Below are 18,610 nucleotides of genomic sequence, written 5' to 3' on the forward strand. Positions count from 1 at the left end.
AGCAGGCCAGGTTGTATAGTAAACCCAAATCAACCATCTCTACTATAGTGAGCAGGAAAACGGCAATCAAGGAAGCTGTTGTTGCAAAAGGTGCAACTTTGTTTTCGAAACAGAGATCGCTGGTGTTAGATGTTGAGAGACTGTTATTGGTGTGGATAAATGAAAAACAGATAGCAGGAGATAGCATCTCTCAAGCGATCATTTGTGAAAAGACTTGGCAGTAGCATGATGATTTGGTAAAGAAATTGCCTGCAACTGGTGGTGATGTGAGTGAATTTAAGGCCAGCAAAGGTTGGTTTGAAAGATTTAAGAATCGTAGTGGCATACATAGTGTGATAAGGCATGGTGAGGCTGCCAGTTCGGACCACAAAGTGGCTGAAAAATATGTGCATGAATTCAAGGAGTACATAGAGGCTGAAGGATTGAAACCTGAACAAGAGTTTAATTGTGATGAAACAGGCCTGTTTTGGAAGAAATTGCCAAGCAGGACCTACATTACTCAGGAGGAAAAGGCACTCCCAGGACATAAGCCTATGAAAGACAGGCTTACTCTTCTGATGTGTGCCAATGCTAGTGGTGATTGCAAAGTGAAGCCTTTATTGGTGTATCACTCAGAAACTCCCAGAGCGTTCAGGCAAAAGAATATCCTCAAGGCTAATTTGTGTGTGCTGTGGAGGGCAAACAGTAAGGCATGGGTCACTAGGGACTTTTTCTATGACTGGTTACACCATGCATTTGCCCCCACTGTGAAAAATTACCTAATTGAAAAGAAATTAGACCTTAAGTGCCTCCTGGTATTAGACAATGCCCCTGGTCATCCTACAGACTTGGCAGAGACTTTCAGGGGACATGAGCTTCATTAAGGTCAAGTTTTTGCCTCCTAATACCACTCCTCTCCTGCAGCCCATGGACCATGAGGTCATTTCCAACTTTAAGGCTGTTTCAAAAGTGGTTTGTAGTGACCACAGAAACTCAACTGACTCTAACAGAGTTTTGGAAGGATCACTTTAATATCCTCAACTGTATAAACCTTATAGGTAAGGCTTGGGAGGAAGTGACTAAGAGGACCTTGAACTCTGCTTGGAAAAAACTGTGGCCAGAATGTGTAGACAAAAGGGATTTTGAAGGGTTTGAGGCTAACCCTGAGAATCCTATGCCAGTTGAGGAATCCACTGTCGCATTGGGGAAGTCCTTGGGGTTGGAGGTTAATGGGGAGGATGTGAAAGAGTTGGTGGAGGAGGACAATGATGAACTAACCACTGATGAGCTGCTAGATTATCTTCAACAGCAAGAGGCCAGACCTGAGGAAATTGCTTCAGAGGAGGGGATAGAGAAATTGAAGAAGTTGTCTACTTCAAAGATTAAGGAAATGTGTGCAAAGTGGCTTGAAGTGCAAACCTTTTTTGATGACAATCACCCTGACACAGCTATTGCAAGCTGTGCTGGTGACTATTACACTGACAATGTTGTAAACCACTTTAGGAATGTCATAAAGGAACGAGAGGTACAGGCCTATATGGACAGGTATGTCGTGCGACAGAAGTCCAGTGACTCTCAAGTTGGTCCTAGTGGCATTAAAAGAAGAAGGGAAGTAACCCCGGAAAAGGACTTGCTACCTCAAGTCCTAATGGAAGGGGATTCCCCTTCTAAACACTAACACCATCTACACTCTCCCCTCCTCCCATCCCATCAGTCATCACCAGATTTTCATTAAAGGTAAGTGTCAATTATTATATTGTTATTATTCTATTGTTATTGTTGTTATTGTAATTATTCTATTGCATTAAATTTAATATTTCATGTGGTAAAATATTTTTTTTCATACTTTTGGGTGTCTTGCACGGATTAATTTGATCTCCATTATTTCTTATGGGGAAAATTAATTCGACTCTTGATATTTTCGACATTCGATGAGCTCTCAGGAACGGATTAGTATCGAATGTCGAGGGTCCACTGTACTTTCACCATCATTCACTCCATCACTGTCTTGCCTGAAGGGTGCTTTACACTGCAGTTTTTTAAACTGCAACATTAACACCCATCCTTCAGAGTGCAGGCACTGTACTTCCCATCTCCAGGACTCAAGTCCGGCCTGCCGGTTTCCCTGAACCCCTTCATAAATGTTACTTTGCTCACACTCCAACAGCACATCAAGTATTAAAAACCATTTGTCTCCATTCACTCCTATCAAACACGCTCACGCATGCCTGCTGGAAGTCCAAGCCCCTCGCACACAAAACCTCCTTTACCCCCTCCCTCCAACCTTTCCTAGGCCGACCCCTACCCCGCCTTCCTTCCACTACAGACTGATACACTCTTGAAGTCATTCTGTTTCGCTCCATTCTCTCTACATGTCCGAACCACCTCAAAAACCCTTCCTCAGCCCTCTGGACAACAGTTTTGGTAATCCCGCACCTCCTCCTAACTTCCAAACTACGAATTCTCTGCATTATATTCACACCACACATTGCCCTCAGACATGACATCTCCACTGCCTCCAGCCTTCTCCTCGCTGCAACATTCATCACCCACGCTTCACACCCATATAAGAGCGTTGGTAAAACTATACTCTCATACATTCCCCTCTTTGCCTCCAAGGACAAAGTTCTTTGTCTCCACAGACTCCTAGTAACGGCTACACTTTGAAATCCCCACTAGCATTAGCACAGAACATTAGCGTCAGCCTGTCTTTCATAGGCTTGTGTCCTGACATTGACTTTTCCTCTTGTGTAATGAAGGTCCTCTTTGGCATTTTCTTCCAGAAGAGGCCTGTTTCGTCACAATTGAACACTTGTTCAGGTTTCAGTCCTTCAGCCTCTATGTACTCCTGGAATTCATGCACATATTTTTCAGCTGCCTTGTGGTCCGAACTGGCAGCCTCACCATGCCTTACCACACTGTGTATGCCAGTACGCTTCTTAAATCTCTCAAACCAGCCTTTGCTGGCCTTAAAATCACTCACTTCACCACTATTTGCGGGCAATTTATTTACCAAATCTTCATGCAACTGCCTAGCCTTTTCACAAATAATCAAGGTCATAAGACTGTCTCCTGCTAATTGTTTCTCATTTATCCACACCAATAATAACTTCTCAACCTCTTCCAGTACTGGTGATCTCATTTTTGTCAGCATATTTACCCCCTTTGCAACAACAGCGTCCTTGATTTCCTTTCTCATGGCTATGATGGAAGATATGGTTGAATGATTTTTGTTATACATCCTCGCCAGTTCGCCCACACGTACGCCACTATCATATTGTTCAATGATGTTTTTCTTAAATTCAATGGTATTTCTCACCTTCTTTACCAAAGGTTTGGCACTAGGAGCTTTCTTTGGAGCCATGCTAGCTTATTTAGCACTTAAATAACTTGCAAGCACTAAAATAAATGAAATATTATGAAATATTTCACTGGAGCACGTGAGAGGACCGCCGCTAACTGGTAAACAATGGCACACTGGCTGGGAAGGAAGGCTGAGGCGGGTCGAGGCCCGCTTACCTCGTGCATACGCGTCTGGGACGACGGGTCGAGACGGGTCGATAAACGAATTTCGGTCAATTTCCGAGTCAATATTTTGTCGAAAAAACCGGTTGATTTCCGAAATGGTCGACTTTCAGGCCGGTCGATTATTGAGGGACCACTGTATATATATATATATATATATATATATATATATATATATATATATACAGTGGACCCCCGGTTAACTTTTTTCAGTCCAGTAGTATGTTCAGGTGCCAGTACTGACCGAATTTTGTCCCATAAGGAATATTGTGAAGTAGATTAGTCCATTTCAGACCCCCAAACATACACGTACAAGCGCACTTACATAAATACACTTACATAATTGGTCGCATTTGGAGGTGATCGTTAAGCGGGGGTCCACTGTATATATATATATATATATATATATATATATATATATATATATATATATATATATATATATATATATATATATATATATATATATATATATATATATACATACATACATACATATACACCTACCATCCGACTTACGACCAGCTCAACTTACTACCACTCGACTTACGACCGTGTTTTTCATGCCAAATTTCTGGGAAATAAACAACTATTTGTGTTGTACACAGTGTTTATCCTAAACCTTACAGTATAAAATACAGTACTAACAGCAAAAAAAGTAAAGTAAAACATGAAATACCAAAATAAAACAATAAAATAAAGTCATTACAAAAATGTTTTGTTGATATTCAGTAGTAAAGTTCGACTTACAACCATTTCGACTTACGACCGGTTTCTCGGAACCAAACTCGGTCGTAAGTTGGATGGTAGGTGTATATATATATATATACATACATATATATATACTTACATATATATACATACATACATACATACCATACATACATACGTACATATGTACATACGTACATACATACATACATGCATATAGTGGTACCCTGAGTTTCGACCATAATTTGTTCCAGAAGGCTGTTCGAGTGCTGTTATCGAACGAATTTGTTCCCATAAGGAATAATGCAAATTAGATTAGTCTGTTTCAGATCCCCAAAAATACACTTACAAAAGCACTTACAATAATACACTTACATAAGGACATAAGAACATAAGAAATGAGGAACACTGCAGCAGGCCTGTTGGCCCATACTAGGCAGGTCCTTTACAATCCATCCCATTAACAAAACATCTGCCCAACCCAATTTTCAATACCACCCAAGAAGTAAGCTCTGATAACTCTATCCACTCTCACATGCAAGTCCCACTCAAATCCAACCCCTCTCACTCATGTATTTATTCAACCAAAATTTGAAACTACCCAAGGTTTTAGCCTCAATAACCCAACTAGGTAGACTGTTCCACTCATCAACTACCCTATTTCCAAACCAATACTTTCCTATATCCTTTCTAAATCTAAACTTGTCTAATTTGAATCCATTACTGCGGGTTCTCTCTTGGAGAGATATCCTCAAGACCTGCATTGTGGGAACGCCGGCTCAGTTACCTTTGTTCACCATGCCTCGTCGCAAGGCAGCTCTCACTCCAAGGAAAATTGGGACTCTCCTCTTCCTATCTGATAGTTCTGACTCTGATGGAAGCGGAAATGAAGACAAATTCTTTGGCTTTGATCAGTTAGTGACCGAAAGGAATGACCAGGATATCGATAATAGTGCAGAAAACCCTGACGATCCTCAACCTTCTACCTCTGGTGTGGGCACTCCTCAGTACGGTCAGTTGTACCTCATCACAAGAGAAAACTATTATTTTCGCGTGGCCAGGCCTCTGACTTCAGTAATGATGATGATAGTGATGTGGATTGTGATTTTATTGCTCTTGACGATCATTCGAGTAGCGATAGTGAGGAAACATATTCACCAGTGAAGCGTCGGTATATACGCCGCCACATGCACTCGGGTAGTGTTCCCTATGCAGTGCCCAGGCGACGGAGTACATCCCAGAGTACATCCCGTGGCCCTACACCAGGAATAGACAGTGAAAGTGAGGATGATGTGGCTACACTTGGTATGGATAGACCACAGGCATCAGTAGGTGGTGGTAGTGGTGATGGTAGTGCCACGGCCATGCATGACTCACCAGCCCAGGCTGGGACCCACGCTGCTGACTCCTCAGTTCAAGGACAAAGCAGAGCATCAGCCACCAGCCCACCACAACCACAACTACCAGCACAACCAGCCTATGATGTCCAGTATCTACCAGCAAACCGTATCTGGGATTGGCAGCAAAACCCCAATTTTGTTCCCAAGCCCCACCAGTTTGATGACTCTCAAAGTGGAATTCTACCTATTTGTCCCCTTGGAACCACTGCCAATGAACTGGAATTCTTTGAACAATTCTTTGATCAGCCCTTGATGGAAACTATTGTCAGGGAAATTAACAAGTATTTTGAGTACACCATGGCAAATACGATATCACCACAGTCAAGACTACACCGGTGGAAAGAGACAACTGTTGCAGAAATGTATTTGCTTTTTGCCTCATGTCTATAAGCATAATATAAAATCATACTGGTCCACAGATCGGCTAATTTCTACCCCGGTCTTCAGTGAAATCATCCCAGTGAACAGGTTTATCATACTGTTTTGTATGTTGCACTTCTCTGACAAAGCCAGGCCTGACAGAATTGACAGGTTATACAAGATTAGAAATGTTTTTATGTATCTCAAACAAAAGTTCAACATGTACTTTTATCCATTCAAGAATCTTGCATTTGACAAATTTTTTATTTTGTTCAAAGGTAGACTGTCATTCAAGCAAGAGGAAACACTTTGGTATAAAACTGTTTGTACTCTGTGACTGTGACAGTGGCTTGGTATTGGATAATGTTGTATACATGGGAAGTAAAACATTGAAAGATACCAGGATGTTATTGGGTATCACAGGTGACGTAGTGAGAAGCATGAAGGCACCTTATCTTGGTAAGGGGCATACATTATATACCAATAACTGGTACACAAGCCCTTTACTCAGTGATTTCTTGTGAGTGAACAAGACAGATGTGTGTGGCACAGTGCGTTCTAATCGTAAACATATGCCCAGGTTCAACGTAAGCACTCGTGGTGATGAGGTGCACGTGTTTACTGCCAATGACATCATGGCATTACAGTGGCATGACAAACAAGATGTCACATTGTTGACAATTCACCGTAACAAAATGCAAGACAGTGGCAAAGTTGATAGAATGACTAATGAACATATTCGAAAACCAGTGACAGTGACTGATTATACACAAAACATGCGCTTGGTTGACAAATGTGATATGCAGATTGGCTTTGTTGACTGTGTTCATAAGAGGTACAAGTGGTATATGAAACTTTTCTTCCATCTCATGGACATTTCAATGCTCAATGCATAAAATATGTACCAAGTGAAGACTGGCAACAGACCACCGTATGGTGAATTTTGTTTGTCTGTTGTCAGACAACTCATAATGAAATACCAGGTAACAACACCTGCTATACAAAACCGCCCACGAACTCCTCAGGATATACCCAAGCGTTTGAGGAGGGAAGGTGATCACTTCATGATACAGCTTCCTGTAACTAAGAAGAAATTTGCTCAGAAGAGACGCATCGTCTGTGCACAAACAAAACGACAGCAACAGACGCAAAGACACTTGGTTTATGTGCGAGGAATGTAAGGTACCTCTGTGCATGGTGCCTTGTTTCAAGGAGTTCCACAAGCTGCAGCAGTTCTAAAAACATGTCCAGTGATTGTACATATGTAAATATATCATAGAACATTAGTATTATACAAGATTTGTGCATGTTTATTGTAATAAACAAAAGTCGTAAACAATATTATGATAACTTTAGTGTGGTTATTGTGTTCAATACAGTGAGTTTATATATATACATTATATACAGTATTGGTCTCTCAGGCCCCGAATGTTAGTAGGAAAAGAAAAAATTAGAAAAGAAAAGAAAAAACTATAAAAAACGTAAAATAAAGAAATGCGCGTTTGTGGAAATCGTCGATGTTGCCGCCACCCGGTCATTTTGGATCAACTTCTCGCCACTGTATCTCGGTAAGTACTGATCAGAAATTTTTTTTTTGTTTTATTACCTTCACAAAAATATACTCTTTAATTCTGTAAGAAATTTTTTTTTTTTTTTTTTTCCAAAATTTCTTGGACACTGGGGCACCCCTTCAAATTTTGGCCTTGAACCCTGAAAGGGTTAAGGGTCTTCAATCTTTCTTCATAAGGAAGATTTCTAATGCTATGTATTAATTTAGTCATTCTATGCTGAATGTTTTCTAACAAATTTATGTCCATTCTGTAATATGGAGACCAGAATTGAGCTGCATAATCTAGGTGAGGCCTTACTAATGATGTATAAAGCTGTAATATAACCGCTGAACTTCTGTTGCTTACACTTCTTGATATAAATCCCAGTAATCTGTTTGCCTTACTACGTACACTTAGGCATTGCTGTCTTGGTTTAAGGTTGCTGCTCATCATAACCCCCAAGTCCTTTCCACAATCTGTATGGCTAAGTTCTACATTATTTAACCTATAAGTTCAAGTTGGGAGCTGTACAAAACTCGGGATACCACTGTATATCTCTTTCAATATATATATCTCTTAAAGAGGATCCATTCCAAGTACTCTAAGGCACTCCCAGAAGTAGAAATGCTTAAATGGCTCTATGCATGTAGTAAACATTTTCTGAATACAGTGGACCCCCGCATAACGATCACCTCCGAATGCGACCAATTATGTAAGTGTATTTATGTAAGTGCATTTGTACGTGTATGTTTGGGGGTCTGAAATGGACTAATCTACTTCACAATATTCCTTATGGGAATAAATTCAGTCAGTACTGGCACCTGAACATACTTCTGGAGTGAAAAAATATCGTTAACCGGGGGTCCACTGTACATGTTACACAAATAACCCGCACATAAAAGACAGAAGCTTACGACGACGTTTCGGTCCGACTTGGACCATTGACAAAGTCACTTTGTGACTTTGTCAATGGTCCAAGTCGGACCGAAACGTCGTCGTAAGCTTCTGTCTTTTATGTGCGGGTTATTTGTGTATCGTTCCAGTCACGGTATTGTGCCTTTTTGTTATTTACTTTGTGCATGTTACACATTTTCCATTACTATCACCAATTACAATTATCCCCTCACTATTAACAACAATTATATCTCATCACTACTGCCAAAATTCTGCCATAAACTTTACCTGATATAGTATTTGGATACACTAAATAAGGAAATTTTTAACCAATTTCATAAACTTGTAGTTTCCAACATTTCTGGAGTGTGGATGGTTGCAGTCTGACCATGCACCAACCATTCCTAAACTATGCTGAAAGGACCCAAATTTAATCCCCAGGTCATATAAAATGTATAGGCAAGTCTCCTTACACCTGGTGCCCCCATTCACCTAGCAATAGTGTCTTAGTCAGCTATTGTGTGTCACATCCTAGGGAAGAGGACCTAACTGACCCAATGGAAATAATCCACAACCAAAGGGTTGGTTATATTGGGTTTTTAATCATCCTTCACTAATAATTCAAGGGAAGTCTTCTTCTATCTGACCACCTTTCTTTAAATAGCACTGTTCTCATCACTAACACCTAGTTTCCTCAAGACTGTTCATACTACGATCCTATGTACTACAGTCTATTAATTTTCCTCTGCACAGTGGAAGAACGAGTTTTTAATGATGCATTGTTACAGTTACATTATTGTCAACTTAAACAAGTGTGAGGTAAACAACGTTAGTACTGCCAAGAAAAAAACAATGAATTTGAGCTTAACTTAGTTCATGTCCCACAATTTTAGCAGAATTCATCTTTGCTCTCTGCTATGCTACTTAGAAATATTTTTTATCTTCTTGAAACTCATCCTCAAAATATTACAGACACTTTAAACAGAATCAGAAAAACACATTGATGAATCTCAAAACTACACTGCATTCAAAACCAATGCATCTTATTCGTCAGGAAATACACAAGAGTGCAAACTTCATTAAGGCTCACTAACCTCTTTACAGCAGGCAAGATGAGCTCTATTGAAGGTCATTAAGCAGCTCAAATCCTTCAGTATGCATAATACAATTCAAATAGCAAATAATCACTGTAAAATAAATAAAAATACACCACCATTACCTGTCCATTTTCATGCCCCCATAACGCTGGACTTCAATTAGTCTCGACCTAAGAGAGGCCTGTGTGTTAGGCTATAACTTAAGGCACTAAGTAAAATTATTAACTCTTAATGTTCTTATTATAATGACATTCTGGAGAAAAACCAAACATGGATAATTATTAACCGAAGTTAAAGGTGATATTTGTTTCTCTTACAATACTGAACAGCCACTATATATTTATCACTATAAAAAAAACTGTTATGCTAAATCTATTAAAAAATCTACCATGAAGAAAAGGTAAAAAAAAAAGAATGTGAGAAAAGTGTTCTACATCTACAGATGCATAACAAAAATAAAGTCTCATACAAAGAGATTTCTGGAAAAAATAATGAAAAAACAGTGTATTGCTCAAAAGCAAAACATAGAAGAAAAAGCAAACTCAAGAAAAAAGTTTTAACTGCTCTGCTGAAGACTACTATGTAATAGACAAATGCAATCATTCAAAATGTAGGCAAATAAAGCAACAGATATAAAAATATATCTATCAAAACTCACATTAACTTCATTTCTCAGATATCACTGTATACAGTAACATGACTCCAAAGCAGGTATAGAAATACGTAATACACACACAATATCCTACCTTGTTAATGACTCCCGAAAATCAACATCATCAATACCAAATCTCTCTCTTAAATTTCTGAAGACAATGGGACAGTATTCTTTGACTTTAAAGTGTGAAGGCAGGTTCTCTCTGTAATTTAAAAAAAATTCATGAGGCTACACATGGAAATATAAAAACAGTAATTCAATTGTAGAGTAGTTACAATATTAAGTCCAAATGAGCCAGAAAATGCAAATCTGAAAATTTTTATGACACTACAGAACATATATGTATGTCTACAACTATAACACAAAACTTCAACCATCCAAATGTGGACAGTATATGTACAAACTTTCTAACATGTTTTTGACAGTGAATTTGGCCTTCAAATTGACTAATTCTTAACTATATCATAGATTAGTGGACAGACATCCCTGTCTCTCTTCTATTCTACACTACTGAAAGGAAATATTGGAGGGAAGGAAGACTCTAATGGTGATAAATTAAGGAGTTAGCAACAGAATAAGCCCAAGTCGACAACAACAGCAAGTATTGAAATACTTTTGAGGGATCCAGACAAGCAGATATTATTCACAAACCAATCAGTGTTTTTCTCACTGCCTCTTTGATTTTTCCAGTATCATCACCTCATTAGCAGCTGTTACTACACTACAAATCACATCTAAAACTGTCTCTGATAAGTAATTCCCTAGAAAAGAAATTACTATTTCTCTCAGCTGGGAACCACCCTCAGTTGAGAGAAATCGAAAGAACTGGAGGAAAGCAGGGAATGGGAGAGGGGACAGGAGTTAATGGGAGAGAGAAATAGATCAATAGGTAAGATTTGGTATGAAATATTGACAAATGTGAAATAAGACACATGCACAACACTGTGATATTTCGGCAAGGAAACATTTTGCCATGAACGGCTATTCGGTCCTACAGAGATAACCACAGTTGAAGTTTATGTAGTGGTAAAGATGACATGCAAAGAGGTAAAACCAGTAAAGCCATGAGTTCAGGAGTTGGAGGGACCAGGCTGTCATAGGTTAGTAGGCCCACTGCAGTGTTCCAAAACTTCAACTTCTAGGTGATCATGGTGTCTTGGTGGTGAAGAATTAACTTGGCTTAGACTTCCAAAATAATAAAGATGCTAGTGTTCTGGACAACAATGTTAATGGTTGTAATAAAAGCACTTTCCAGGTATTGTTGTCTGGTTGATTCTTCTTTCCTGATGACAAGGTATACTCAAGGTATACAAATTTAGCCTCATTAAATTTCATGAGACAGTTATAAGTATTACAATGGATGATGCAGACATTGTATTGGTCATTCGTAATACGTGCATTCTGGTCTTCTCTTATGCTTTTCTAAATGCTTCTAGATATTTCTCGAGCATTAAATTTCTCATTCCTCCTTTCAGCCAATGATCCCAAATCTACTTCTCTGCTAGCAGGATAAGGTGCCTTATTATCTAGGATCTCAATTTTCTTTATAACATCAAGACTTTCATGCATAATTATGCTTCTTATTTATACTTCCAGGGTCACTCACATTCCTTTTGGATGCCATGTTTACTATCCGGAAATGAGAAAAAATGGCGAAAAGATAAAAATTTGATTCACTAACACAGGCCGAGTATGGTAAAAAGACATGTACGAATGGAGCACTGAGGCAAGGGAGGATGTGCACATTATGTAAACCTCTCCCATAAGACAATGGATTAGCATGTAGGCTTACTGTGAGATGGAGGGCAAAGAACCCAGTGCATGCCACATTTTTCCCCTACATGTACTCTGCCACATAAATTGATTGATGCGGCATCTTCACCAGCAGCAATTTTGCAACCATGTACATTAATGCAAAAAAAGTATTAGCAGATCACGTGTTAACCAACAGTCTACCGTATTTAAAAATTCATTAAATGCAATACTCATAAGATTAATTAATATAATTAGCAAGTGCACGTACAGTGGGTAATGTGAGTGTTTGGAACTTGGGTTTATGAGACACGTAGGTTCCAGGAGATTCATATCATATTATAAAATAATATGAAAATATGTACAACACTTAAATGAGCATCTTTCTCTTCCCTTTTCATCCACTTCTACCCATTCTTCATTTCTTTTCCCTCTCCCATTTCCTAACCTCTCAAATTTCTTCCCATTCTCCTATTCATTCCCACTGTCCCTCCCATTGCATCCGACACAACACTTTACATATGCCTACCACCCCCTTACCGTCGTGGCTGAGCAAGTGGCAAAGGAGAAATGAAGTGAGAAAAGTGTAGGCAATGGCAGCAGTAGAGCTTTGTCCCTCTCTCTCCCTTTCCCTCAATCTCACTGAATCTGAAACAACATTCATTACATATGCACTCCACTTTCTCAGTAACATGGTAGGAGTACTAGGTGCCTGGGCATATTGTATGAGGAAGTTGTGGCTCTTGGGCTTCAGTATGTGAGAAAGGGTTGTGTTTCAAGTTAAGCTTTCACATATCAACAGCTGGCATTCCTGCCTCACAAATTTACTAGCTTTTTTCACTAAAGTATTTGAGGTGTTAGATCATGGTAAGGCCTCTGATAGAATTCCACATACGAGATTGTTGAGGAAGGAAGAGGCACATGAAATACACTCCTGCCAGTCACTACTCAAGAGATCGTTAACCAATCTCTACCAAACAAATGTGAGTTCATATACACATGACCATACACCTAATATCAATGCATACAGTGAAAAAATTAAATAATAATTCAGTCATAAAAGCTTAGCAATTATATGGAAAGTTTTTACCAATCTCTACCAAACAAATATGAGCCCTCCTTACATGCATAAAATGAACATTCACAAAACATCAATGCATTTGGTGAATAAATAGCAGATCAAAAATTATATTCACAGTTTAGTTTTGAGAAAAAAGTAATTATATGCATAGTTACTTAATCTCTACCAAATACTTGTGAGCCTTCCACATATGCCTAAAATGAACATACACAAAATATGAATACATTTAAAAAACAAACTAAATGTTTGTAACTATAGCTTAATGTTCACAGGAAAGATATTTGTAAGTCAAGGCACTACTGTAAATTATGAGCAACGAACAGTATAAGTCACAAGTGATATATTGTACAAATCCACCAAGAAGCATTAAATGCAATACATACTCATTATCACTGTTTTTGCAGAGGTGCTCAGAATACAACAGTCTAGAAGCATACACATATAAAGATACACAACATATCCCTCCAAACTGCCAATATCCCAAACCCCTCCTTTAAAGTGCAGGCATTGTACTTCCCATTTCCAGGACTCAAGTCCGACTATATGAAAATAACCGGTTTCCCTGAATCCCTTCACTAAATATTACCCTGCTCACACTCCAACAGATCGTCAGGTCCCAAGTACCATTCGTCTCCATTCACTCCTATCTAACACGCTCACGCACGCTTGCTGGAAGTCCAAGCCCCTTACCCACAAAACCTCCTTTACCCCCTCTCTCCAACCCTTTCGAGGACGACCCCTACCCCGCCTTCCTTCCCCTATAGATTTATATGCTTTCCATGTCATTCTACTTTGATCCATTCTCTCTAAATGACCAAACCACCTCAACAACCCCTCTTCTGCCCTCTGACTAATACTTTTATTAACTCCACACCTTCTCCTAATTTCCACACTCCGAATTTTCTGCATAATATTTACACCACACATCGCCCTTAAACAGGACATCTCCACTGCCTCCAACCGTCTCCTCGCTGCTGCATTTACCACCCAAGCTTCACACCCATATAAGAGTGTTGGTACTACTATACTTTCATACATTCCCTTCTTTGCCTCCATAGATAACGTTTTTTGACTCCACATATACCTCAACGCACCACTCACCTTTTTTCCCTCATCAATTCTATGATTAACCTCATCCTTCATAAATCCATCCGCCGACACGTCAACTCCCAAGTATCTGAAAACATTCACTTCTTCCATACTCCTCCTCCCCAATTTGATATCCAATTTTTCTTTATCTAAATCATTTGACACCCTCATCACCTTACTCTTTTCTATGTTCACTTTCAACTTTCTACCTTTACACACATTCCCAAACTCATCCACTAACCTTTGCAATTTTTTTCACACTTAAACTAATAAAATTACCTACCATCCTACATAAACTGCATATAGTAAGTTTATTTAGGCACAGGTATACATAAATACATATGTGTAAATTACCTAGGATAACCCTCAAAAAAGTCAAAGTGACTTATTTCTACTGGGGTCCTTGTAATATCTTACTGTAGAGCTTAGCAGTAAGTTACAGCAGAAATCAGTCATGATTATTGAATGTGAGCAACTTACTTGTTAAAGAGGTGGTTGTCCACACGGACTTTGGAGTGAGCTTTGAAGTCATCAGGCATTAACATCACTGGTACATTAATATGACTCAGCTCACTGCTCTGAAAGAAACAAAAAAATTATAGTCAAAATTAAATCACAGACAAAATTCTAATTTTTGATGCTAAGTATACACCCTTATCTGTGCTCTCAAACCTGGCATAATATTTTTACTGCATAAGTGAAATAGCATTGCCCAAGAAGTACCAGGCAAAAGCATGGATCAGTCTTAAAAGTTTTACATATTACAAACTGCAATAGTTGGTGCACAGACACTGAAAATAGGTAAACAAATAAAATAATAATAACTTTCTCTTTAGTGAAGAATGTATCCTTAAACACATATTTTTCATCGGTTTGTTTTTTATAGGCACCTGTGGCTCAGTTGACAGCGCATTCAGCTCACATACTGAGTGTCTGTGGTTCGATCCCCAGCACAGGTGGAAACATTTGGCATATTTCCTTACACCTGGTGTCTCTGTTCACCTAGCAGTAAACAGATACCTGGGTGTTAGCTGACTTGTGGGTTACATCCTGGAAGACGAGATTGAAAGTATCTAATGGAAATAAGACAGGTAGTCCCCGATAACACACTGGCTTTATTGGATTATTCTGGATGTTTAACCCTCCGGGTTAAAAATCGAACACAATGTTTATCTTATCTTATGTAAGTCACTTGTCATTTCCATTCAGCTCAATAGTTCAACTCATTTTCAGATTTTCTGATTCATTTTGGATTTTTAATTCCATCTGCTCAGCCTGTTCCTCACAGTGACTGATCCACTGTAAACAACCCAAAATAAATTCTGGTAAGGACTTCATATGCTCTATTACTTTATTTAGTATAAATACCTCAGTCTGAAGAATAAATTAACTTTGTGTAGGAATTCCAAAACAGTCCAGAATACAAAAAGGAAGAATGACTGAAGTTAACACAAACTAGCAGAAACTTTTATAGCTACTTCTTGAGTATCACTATTCTGATGGAAATCTTGTAAAATGTTCAGTGTGTCAATTATCCCATCATAATTCAATGGGAGTGCATTCCCTGCATCATGCCTCCTTGGCCTACAATCACTTTTTTTTCACTTTCAGAATGCAACTTCAAGTTGTCAGGAGACATCATCTGTAGGGAGAATGAATACACCTTTTTGAACAATTTCCAACAATGAGGCAGCCTCAATACAAACACCTATTGCTGTGTGATCAACAAAATTGAGCAAGTAAGCAATGCAAGGTAAATATTCAACTAAAGGGTTGCACTCCTTGATATTGCTTTCCACTCCTTGTTTAGAACCAAAACACTGAAAAGACTTACCAAGGCCCACACAAACAACATCAATATCTTGTGGAATAGGTACTTTACCCAAGATAATTTTTAACCCAGGATAACTCAAAAAAGTCATGAAGGCATTATAGTTCATTTCCATTTGGAGCCCTTTAGGTCCTCCCCATAATGTAATATACTAGTTGGCTAATTTCTAGGTATTTTTTTATTTATTTATTTTTTTTGATACTAGATAACAGTGAAGATAAATAAAAATGTTATGATGCCACAAAAGTAAGAAAGAAGTTTTTAATGTAGAAATGCTTTGCATAAGTTCACAAAAAATTAAATAACTTCTCGCAAAGGACAATGTATGAAAGTCTTTACAACCTAAAGTTTTTACAATGGTTTTAAGGATATACATTTATAACAATTAAACAGATTTATCCTAGAAGAATGCTGTAAAATCAAATAATGTGGCAATTTGTTTGGGGGTCTTGAAAAGCAATGAAAGCTGTAAACACCCATTCAAGTACTAACCTAACTCAAAGTTATTAAGTTTCAAACGAGAAGTGTATTTTCTGTATTATGTATGAACCAGACAACTGATTCTAAATGACTGTCACACACATAATTATGCAGTAAATAACGGCCAGGAATTAACAAGAGAATGGCTGGTAAGAACAAAAATATCAGCTACACTTACTAAACATTGTAATATCAACACAAGCAATGTATAAGAAATTACACTAATTCACATAGATACATAGTGCAGTAGTGATCACCATAATGCCTCGGACATGCAAGTCTTCCTCATGATTTGTGGTATATGCCTATGTCAAAAACGCAAGATATAAGGGAAAAAAATATTTAAGAATCATGATGATGGTCAAGTTGCTACAACTTGAGATGATCACCACAGCAAGACGCACACTTCTCGCCCAGTGTAGACGTACAAGCTGGCAAGAGATGACATTAGATATCAACAAATTCACAATGAAAGTCACTGTCAAGTGTAGTAAGAGATCAAGTGGTAAACATACCGTGTGGTTTACTCCCCACATGAAGACAGAAAGGAAGGGCTCATTGGCTCTGAACAGCTTCACTTTTTGGTGTTTCACTCGCACTGCCTTCTTCTTCAGTTTCGAGGCTAAACTCGAGCTTGACGCCATCGTTCTAGACTTCTCCTTGTGCCTGATAATCACACAAGAAATTTTCAATACACGCCACCCATGATAAGGCTGTCAGAACGCAAGTTACAGCCCACTCCACCTCTATTATTGACGCATAAACGACATAGCATTCACATACACACAACAATGAGAGACAAAAGAGCAGCGTAGACTGCAAGAAAGAGCGATCCAGGAGTGTATTAGGGTTGTGTTGTGAGCCTTGGAGCTTATACTTGGCACTACTGTTATCATGGATGCACCACATATTTTGAATGTTTATGTGAGACTTCTTGGTTGTATTAGTCTGGGAATTCAGTTTAGATATTATGGCACGATGTACAATCATTCATTTCCCCCTCCCTTCCACGCTTTCTCTCTGTCTCTCTGTCTCTCCCTCTCTCTCTCTCTTTTTTTTTTTTTTTTTTTTTTTTTTTTTTTTTTTTTTTTTACACAGGGTTTGACAAGGTTAAGGATCCCTAGCTTTATTGACAGCTATTTACAGGTTAAGGATTCCTAACTTTATTGGCAAGCTAAGAGCTGTTACCTACATCAGCTCATTTGAAAGCATTTTTATTGTTATGAGACATACAAGTAGGAAACAGGATGAAGTTGGAGCCATCTGTGGGCCAGCATTTTCATTTGATCAACTGACTTTATCTCGTTGACATCATTATCCTGTACGAATGTGTTCCATACTCGAGTCATCCTGGGTATGTATGATCTCAGATGGAGTGATGTTCTGGAGAAGGGTACAGCCAGAGTGAAGTTGCTGCTTTCTGCCTGTCTTGTGGCATAAAAGCTTGTTTCACGCTGTCCTCGAAGTGGATCCAAGTGTGGTATTTTGACAATATTGGCCTTGTACATAACAGTAAGGCCACCCACATCCCTCCTATGTTGAAGGCTCTGCTGAAATGACAGATCTATCCAGGATGGGTCCAGGCGAGAGATGAGACGTCTTGCTCTGTTCTCTACTCTGTCAAGCAGTCGCAGATGAGAGGGGGGGCAGGCAAACCAAGAAAGTGGAGCATACTCAAGGTGCGAGCGTACTTGTGCCTCCTACAGGATCTTGCAACCCCTACTGTCAAGCAGATGGGAGATACGGCGAAGTGCTGTAAGCTTCCTGGCTGCCTTGTTTGCAAGATTTACAACATGGTTCTTCATGGTTAGTTTGGAGTCAAATTTCACCCCAAGGATATCAACTTCTTCTCCAGGTGCCAACATCCTCCCATTCATCCTTACTACTGCACCAGCATTACCTCTCTCTCTCTCTCTCTCTCTCTCTCTCTATATATATATATATATATATATATATATATATATATATATATATATATATATATATATATATATATATATATATATATATATATATATATATATGCAATAAGATCACAGTAAACAGGTGATTTCAAAATATGCAAAACAACCACTCTGAAAGAATAGAGAAATTCCAAGCGCTTTCGTGACTACTCACATTATCAAGGAACTATGAAAGTGAAGCATCCAAGGAAGCTGGCCGGACCTCTTATATAGCTTCCTTGGATGCTTGACTTTCATAGTTC

General features: G+C 38.7%; 1 protein-coding gene across 1 annotated transcript in view; it reads right to left on the reverse strand.

Moving 5' to 3' along the window:
• The window catches only part of LOC128684556 (phosphatidylinositol 5-phosphate 4-kinase type-2 alpha-like), a gene marked incomplete at its 3' end in the record, with an annotated part of 39,627 nt that extends 22,442 nt beyond the window's left edge, over positions 1-17,185 (reverse strand). The window contains exons 1-4 of the mRNA XM_070079907.1: positions 16,920-17,185; positions 14,574-14,671; positions 10,263-10,373; positions 9,639-9,686 (exon numbers count right to left, since the gene is read on the reverse strand). Coding sequence (XP_069936008.1) covers positions 9,639-9,686; positions 10,263-10,373; positions 14,574-14,671; positions 16,920-17,048 — 386 coding nt within the window. The remainder of the gene's footprint in view (positions 1-9,638; positions 9,687-10,262; positions 10,374-14,573; positions 14,672-16,919) is intronic.
• Between the last annotated feature and the right edge of the window lie 1,425 nt (positions 17,186-18,610).

The sequence above is a fragment of the Cherax quadricarinatus genome, unplaced genomic scaffold (assembly GCF_038502225.1).
Source record: "Cherax quadricarinatus isolate ZL_2023a unplaced genomic scaffold, ASM3850222v1 Contig39, whole genome shotgun sequence".
NCBI classification, from domain to species: domain Eukaryota; kingdom Metazoa; phylum Arthropoda; class Malacostraca; order Decapoda; family Parastacidae; genus Cherax; species Cherax quadricarinatus.